The sequence below is a fragment of the Pan troglodytes genome, chromosome 11 (assembly GCF_028858775.2).
Source record: "Pan troglodytes isolate AG18354 chromosome 11, NHGRI_mPanTro3-v2.0_pri, whole genome shotgun sequence".
In the NCBI taxonomy this organism is placed as follows: domain Eukaryota; kingdom Metazoa; phylum Chordata; class Mammalia; order Primates; family Hominidae; genus Pan; species Pan troglodytes.
Window position 1 is genome coordinate 50,149,645 of NC_072409.2, and position 8,213 is coordinate 50,157,857.

The 8,213-nt window shown below is 46.4% G+C and overlaps 1 protein-coding gene across 1 annotated transcript; it reads right to left on the bottom strand.

Annotated features, from left to right (window-relative positions):
* Positions 1-4,529: 4,529 nt before the first annotated feature.
* On the bottom strand, positions 4,530-5,438 carry LOC737477 (small ribosomal subunit protein uS2-like). Its single transcript, XM_016962307.3, has one exon. It carries the CDS (start codon positions 5,434-5,436, stop codon positions 4,576-4,578), a length of 861 nt encoding a protein of 286 aa, XP_016817796.1. The 5' UTR covers positions 5,437-5,438; the 3' UTR covers positions 4,530-4,575.
* Positions 5,439-8,213: the final 2,775 nt, after the last annotated feature.

An 8,213-nucleotide genomic window follows, 5' to 3' on the forward strand; every position in this document is an offset into this window, starting at 1 on the left:
TGTGGTATTCGATTGTAAACCAAAAGCAAAATTCTAAGCCTCCCCACCCCTCCCACCAACCATCTGAATGGACCCTTCCTTTCAGCCAAGGACTTTCCAAAGTTGTCTCAGGCCATGACAGGAAGGGAGGGTTGGACATACCTCATTACACCCTCACCCTGCCGTCTTTTGGGATTCAGGAAAAGCTGACCAGCATTTAAGATCAACACAGATCTTAAGTATAATAAGTAACCTTTACAGTCTGTTCTCACTGAAGCCTGCTACCTGGAGGCTTTATCTGCATGGTACAACTTTGGTCTCTACAATCCCTTATCATTCCTTTATCAGACACTCCTTTCTATTCATTCCAGGTCGTTAGATAATAACTTAACTCTTTCAACCACTTGTCCTGCCTTTCCAGACTGAACCAATGCATATCCTACATGTATTTGATTGATGTCTCATGTCTCCCTTAAATGTGTAAAACTAGGTTGTGCCTTGACCACCTTGGGCACATGCTCTCAGGGTCTCCTAAGGGCTGTGTCGTGGGCCATTGGTCACTCATATTCGCCTCAGAGTAAATATCTTCAAATATTTTACAGATTTTTGACTCATTGTAGACACCCTTAGAGCAGAACAAAGACAAGGCCCTTTTGTGTGTGTGTGTGAGATGATGTTTCACTCTTGCTGCCCAGGCTGGAGTGCAATGGCACCATCTTGGTTCACTGCCAACTCCACCTCCCAGATTCAAATGATTCTCCTGCCTCAGCCTCCCAAGTACCTGGGATTAGAAGCATGCGCCACCAGGCCTGGCTAATTTTGTATTTTTAGTAGAGACGGGGTTTCTCCTTGTTGGTCAGGCTGGTCTCGAACTCCCTACCTCAGATGATCCACCCACCTTGGCCTCCCAAAGTGCTGGGATTACAGCCATGAGCCACCACGCCCGGCCCTGAAGACAGGGCCATTTAAGGTAGGGTATGAGTAGGAGGTCCCATTGGTTTTGATAGTGCTGCATCAACACCTTTGTTTCGCACCGTCAGTGTTTGTCACATTCATCCCATTTTTCATCCGAAGTCTTCCACCTGCTGGGACAAATTTCTTGACTCTTGCCTCTGTCTCTCCATTTTCTTTTCTTTCCTTCTTTCTTTCTTTCTTTCTTTCTTTCTTTCTTTCTTTCTTTCTTTCTTTCTTTCTTTCTTCTTTCTCTGTCTCCCCACCTTCCTTCCTTCCTCTTTCTTTCTCTTTTTTTCCTTCCCTCCTTCCTTTCCTTCCTTCCTTCTTTCCTGCCTTCCTTCCTTCCTTCCTTCCTTCCCTCCCTCCCTCCCTCTCTCTCTTTCTTTCTTTCAATCTTCCCACCTCAGCACCCCAAGTAGTTGCAACTACAGGGGTATGCCACCACACCCAGCTAATTTTTTGTATTTTTTTTTTTGGTAGAGACAGGGTTTCACTGTGTTGCCCAGGCTGATCTCAAACTCCCACCTCAGCCTCCCAAAAGTGCTGGGATTACAGGTGTGAGCCACCGCACCCAGCCATTAAATCACTTTAATGTCCTTGGTATCAGTAAGACCTATACAGGGAAGCTGAGACAGATTATCTGATAAGGATTTGTGGATTGTCCTCTGATTCTGCAGAAGTAATGTCACATGCTACACCCATGCAAAAGGAGCCCCCTTAACCACAGCATTTACCATGACCTGGGTAACAGGCATATTCAGTGGGTGAATATTCCAGTCATCATAAAGCCAGTCCCACAGGGCTTGCATACAAAGCATTTCAGCTGCTTCATCTGCAGGGCTCCACTTAGCATCAAGGTGGAGTCTGGTGGTAAACAGACCTTTCAGTGGCTTTACTCAGTCCACCAGGCTGGCTGTTCCCTAGGGAATTTCCTTTGTGTGTCTGGATCACGTAGTCATTGGTGATTGTTTCATAGTGAACTGTATCAGCCTAAACTGCTCTTCTACTCTGTGGCATTTAAAACCAAAAATACTGCCCCTAAAAGAGTTACTCTCACAATCCACTTTAGTAAAGTCTCCTCAGGAAGCTGGTGGACTGATTCACAGAATGAAACAACTCCTTCACTCCGTACCCCTGGCTGTAGTCCTTTCTTAGTTTTGCCATCCTGTCACATGGACAACCTTGTTGGTGAGCAGAGGTCTTGGAAGTACTTTTTCTTTTTTTTTTTTTGAGACAAGGTCTCTCTCTGTCGCCAGGCCAGAGTGCAGTGGCGTGATCTCGGCTCACTGCAACCTCCGCCTCCCAGGTTCAAGTGATTCTCCTGCCTCAGCTTCCCAAGTAGCCAGGATTACAGGCGCACGCCACCACACCCAGCTAATTTTTGTAGTTTTAGTAGAGACAGGGTTTCACCATGTTGGCCATGATGGTCTCAATCTCTTGACCTTGTGATCTGCCCGCCTCAGCCTCCCAAAGTGCTGGGATTACAAGTGTGAGCCACCGCCCCCAGCCAGAAGTACTTTTTCTTTTGGGGGTGGCTTTGAGGCTAGTGGCTGAAGCTTGGACTAACCCACATCTGAGTTTGGTCTAGCCTCAAGGTCCAAGCCAGCACTCTCTTTTAATTTCATTTTAGCTATTACATTCTCACAGTACCCTCGGAATTGTATGTTTAGCATGCTTCTGATTATTTTGCATTTCCTTATGTACCCAAAGGGCCAACTCAAGAGTTGGGTCTAATACCATCTCCAAATTCCATGGGTAACTTTTACCTTTGGTCACTGAATGCAGGCCAGCTGCACTTTCATACCTTGGGTGACCACGTAGCCATCCAGGGATCAAAGGTTCCTGATCCCTCATCCTTTCATCCTTTCTCTTTCCAAACCACTTGTTTCCATGAGTCAGGGCTGTTCTAGCAAATCCCTAGAAATCCATTCTCTAACATCAAATGTATAGGAAAAAACCTACTTTTTTCTCTCAACTTTAGAACACTTCTGTGACCAAATGTGTGAGTTGTTTGCCTACAACAAATTCAATTCAGGTCCTTGGAAGACACCAAATGGGTGTCCTACAATTTAACTCAATTCTGACAACATCTATCTGAGATAGCATCAAATCCCACAGGTTAAGGGCTGTGTCCCACAAGACTGCCCCACCCTCAGCTTCCGCTGCCAATTTCAAATCTAAGTATTGCCTGTATTTCTGACAAACAAGCTATACATCCAGCATTCCTAAGACCCCCTTCTTGGGCTTGACAATTTGCTAGAACGGCTTACAGAATTTAGGAAAATGGTCTATTTACTAGATTGTGGGTTTATTATAAAGGATACAACTCAGGAACAGTCAGATGAAGAGATACATAGGGCCAGGTCTGGGGGAGGGCGAGGGCTCCATGCTTTCTCCAGGGCACCGCCCTGCAGACCCATCCATGTGTTCACCGACCTGAAGGCTTCTCAGCGTGTTATTGTTTAATCCACTTTCCACTGGTAGACATTTAGGCTATTCCCATTTATTTTGCTCCCACAAACAATGCTGCAATTAATTGCCTACATCTTATGTGCTTAGTGTAGTGTCTTTCTAGGGAAGCACTTCCCAGTCTTGTCGCATGACGGTGCACAGTGGACGTGGCACCGCATGGTGTGGCACACAGGAATCAGTGGACGGAGGAGCTGCTCCCAGCAGGAGGGGCCGATCCCTGGCTGTTCCAGCTGCTCCTGGCCCTGCTCAGACATCCTGAGGACTGAGACTCTAAGCCCGGCAGGTCTGCATTCATCTCACAGCACACGAAGAGCTCCAAGTCGGTAAGCTCTGCCCCCAGGGAATGAACCTGACAGGAAAATTACTGAGCCTAGGGACAGTCAGCTCCATGAATTATCATCAAGATGTTCTTCAAAGTGGTTGTAGTAATTGATACTCTCAATGCCTCTTTCATTCTTTTTTGTTTGTTTGTTTGAAACAAGGGATTCGCTATGTTGGCCAAGCTGGCCTCAAACTCCTGTCCTCAAGTGATCCTCCCATCTTGGTCTCTTAAGTAGCTGGGATTACAGTTGTGAGCCACCATGCCTGGTCCAATGCCTCTTTCAATCTGAAGATTGTGTCTTTCTTCATTAGCTTTCTTCAGAAAAGTTAATTATTTATTTTTAATTTTTCTTTCCTTTTCTTTCTTTTTTTTTTTTTTTTTTTTGACAGAGTCTTACTCTTATCATCCAGTCTGGAGTGCTGTGGCACGAATTCGGTTCACTGCAATCTCCACCTCCCAGGTTCAAGCGATTCTCCTGCCTCAGCCTCCCGAGAAGCTGGGATTACAGGTGTGCACCACTAGGCTTGGCTAATTTTTGTATTTTTAATAGAGACGGGGTTTCACCATGTTGGCCACTCCGGTCTCGAACTCCCGACCTCAGGTGATCTGCCTGCCTCAGCCTCCCAAAGTGCTGGGATTACAGGCTTGAGCCACTGAGCCGGGACTATTTATTTTATAATTTTCTATCCTTCATTTTATGTTTTGTTTCTTTCTTTCTGTCTCTCTTCTTTCCTTTTTTTTTTTTTTTTTTTTTTTTTTGGAAACTGATGTTTATTTTCCATCAACTTTATTTCCATGTTGCTTAAGGGCCTGTGCAAGAAGTGCTTAAGACCAGTCAGTGGTTGCTGCTACCCATTCAGTGGCCTGAGCAGTGGGAGCTGCAGACTAGTCTTCCGTGGCAGGCTGAGCACTCCAGTCTTTAGTAGGGAACTGAGAATAGGCACAGAGGGCACCTGCATACCTTCAAACCAGTCTGCAATCTCAGGCTGAGTAGCAGTGAACTCAGGAGCTAGAGCAGTCCATTCACCCTGAAATTCCTCCTTGGTCACAGCCTTTTCAGCAGCAGCCTGCTCTTCTTTTTCAATCTCTTCAGGATCTCTGTAGAAGTAGAGATCAGGCATGACCTCCCACGGGTGTTCATAGGAAATGGTGCCACGCATGTGCAGAACTTCCCGAGCTGGCATCCACCATATCTGACCCACTGAGGGAGCTCCCTTGTTGTTGCATGGGATGGCAATGTCCACATAGTGCAGAGGAGAATCTGTGTTACACAGAGCGATGGCAGGTAGGTTAACATAAGATGCCTCCGTGAGAGGCTGGTGGTCAGCCCTGGGGTCGGTAAACACAAGAAGCCGTGGCTCCCGGAAGGTTGCCTGGATCTGGTTAGTGAAGGTTGCAGGAGTGAAGCGGCCAGCAATTGGAGTGGCTCCAGTGGCAGCAGCAAACTTCAGCACGGCCCTCTGGCCAGTATTCCTGGAGAATATGACACTGACATCAGCAGGGTATTCAATGGCAACAATGGCATGAGCTGCCAGCAGAAGCTTCTCCCAGGTCCTCTTCAGATTTATGATGTAGGTGCCATAACTTTTCCTTTTATAGATGTACTGTTTCATCTGGAAGTCAAGATTGGTGCCACCTAAGTGGGTTCCTGCTGCAAGGAACTTAAGGACATCCTTCTTCATTTGCAGGACATCAAGGGCTCCGCACATTGTGAAAGTTTTCCTTGAAGTTACAATGGGAATCCAGAACAACGCCGTATGGACCCCTCTGTGGGTAGCGCAGAAAGAATTTTTGTATTTTCAGTAGAGACGGGGTTTCACCGTGTTGGCCAGGCTGGTCGTGAACTCCTGACCTCGTGATCTGCCATCCTCGGCCTCCCAAAGTGTTGGGATTACAGGCGTCAGCCACCATGCCCAGCCTCTTCTTTCCTTCTTTTCCTCTTTCTGGAATTCCTACTAGGTTGGTGTTGTACCTCTGTATTAATCATCTATATCTCTTATTGTTTCTGGCCTATTTTCTGTTTCCTGTTCTCTTTATTCTCTGTGACTTCCTAAACATTATTGTCCACCCATATTTATTATTTTACATTTTGTGAACCATAATTTTAATTTCCAGAGGCTTTTACTGTGGTTCTTCTCACAGGGCTTATTTTTCATTGTGTCATGTTCTTGTTTTATTGTTTTATGGATGGAATATTTTCTAAAATCTCTCTGGGGATGCTGATCAAAGAAGTTCTGTTCTTTCATGTTCTTTGTTTTATGTTCTTTTTTCTTTGTGAGACGGCGTCTCACTGCAACCTCCGCCTCATGGGTTCAAGCGATTCTCCTGCCTCAGCCTCCTGAGTAGCTGGGATTACAGGCGTCTGCCACCATGCCCAGCTAATTTTTGTATTTTTAGTAAAGACAGGGTTTCACCACGTTGGCCAGGCTGGTCTCAATCTCCTGAACTCGTGATCTGCCCGCCTTGTCCTCCCAAAGTACTGGGATGACAGGCCTGAACCACCATGCCAGGCCTGTTTTATGTTCTTATGTTCTCTGAATTCTCTCTGTGTTCTTTGAGGTTAAACTTCTATCTTTGTCTTTCTCTCTCTTTTGGAATCCTCATTGCTTTCTTTCATACCACAAGTTTTCTCTAATTCTGCAGCGAGCCTCTGTTAAGCTTTTATATTTGAGAATGAGGGACTATAAAAGCTAACAGAAACTCCGGGACATGAACAGGGACTGCTGCCTTTAGATCGCCCTTTGTGGGGAGGCCTTTACTCTGGTCATGCACACCAGCTGCTCAAGTCCCTCCAGACTGTGCACATGATTCTTTGCCTGGAGTCATTACCTGGCTGGATGTCCTCACAGTTCTGTGCATGGGGTGGGGTGGGGATGGGGGTGTTGACTGTTCTACACACAGGTCTTCAATCCTGCTTGATTTTCAGCCCTACTGGACTCTCCTGCCTCTAACTGTGGAGCCCTGGCCCCATCCCAGACTCTACAGAGCACAGCAGTTTCTTCCATGGCCCCACCCTCCATCATCCCATCCCACCAGTAGCTGCTTGTCTAGCTGTGGCTTCCTCTGAGTTGTGGTTTCCTCTGCTATTTCCTCCAGCAACGTTCTTCACTCTGGGTTCAGTGTTGCGGAAATGGTCTGTCGTCTTCCCTCTGCAGATGTCATCATCAGCATTGTCCTCATTCTATTAGTGGGTTTTTTTTACACCTGTCCCATTCCTTCACTTGTGTGCTGTTGCTGGAACCTATGGGAGGCTCCTAGCCTATGACAAACCAGACACAAAGGTCCAAAGAAACTACAGAGCTAAGTGCAGAAACAGAAAGATTCTGATACAAGTGTTCTGATGTAAACATTTAACATATTGAATTGTTTGGGGCATTTGATCCAACTGCAAACACGTACATCCATGATTTAGTTGCAAAGACACATTCTGGCCCTATGCAGAATCTGTAAACGCCTTTCCTCCAACTCTGTAAAATTGAATCTGTGGGCCTGGCACGGTGGCTCACGCCTGTAATCCCAGCACTTTGGGAGGCCGAGGCAGACCGATCACCTGAGGTCAGGAGTTTGAGACCAGCCTGACCAACATGGAGAAATCCCGTCTCTACTAAAAATACCAAAGTTGGCTCACGCCTGTAATCCCAGCAGTTTGCGGGGGCCAAGGCGGGTGGATCACGAGGTCAGGAGATCGAGACCATCCTGGCTAACACGGTGAAACCCTGTCTCTACTAAAAATACAAAAAAAAAAAAAAAAAAATTAGCGGGGTGTGGTGGCTGGTGCCTGTAGTCCCAGCTACTCAGGAGGCCGAGGCAGGAGAATGGCATGAACCCGGGAGGCGGAGCTTGCAGTGAGCTGAGATTGCACCACTGCAACTCCAGCCTGGGTGACAGAGTGAGACTCTGTCTCAAAAAAAACAAAAACAAAAACAAACGAAAAAAAACAAAATTAGCCGGGCGTGGTGGCCCATGCCTGTAATCCCAGCTACTCGGGAGGCTGAGGCAGAAGAATTGCTTGAACCCAGGAGGCGGAGGTTGTGGTGAGCCAAGATTGCACCATTGCACTCCAGCCTGAGCAACAAGAGTGAAAATCCGTCTCAAAAAAAAAAATAAAAAAAAATTGAATCTGCGACCTCAGAGATTCAGTGTTCTAAATCGCTGCCTGTTTTAGAAACCAGCCTGTGTGGCTGAGGCCCTACCGCATATGATCCTGTCCACGTCTGTCATGAGTAGCACAAGGTCAGACATAACCAGATCCATGCACGTTGGTGTCTTTCCACAAGGCTGGACTTTTATTGATGCTATTTCAGTTATAAAAGCCATGAACTACATGAAGTTCCCACAGAGGCAATTCTCCTTAGTACATCCCATTTACTCAGTAGTCAGAGCCTTGGGCACACAGGCTGAAACCCCTCCACAGGTCAGTCAATACTGCAAACCATACATTAGAGTATACTTAATCAATATATAAATATTACAGATTAAACATTCC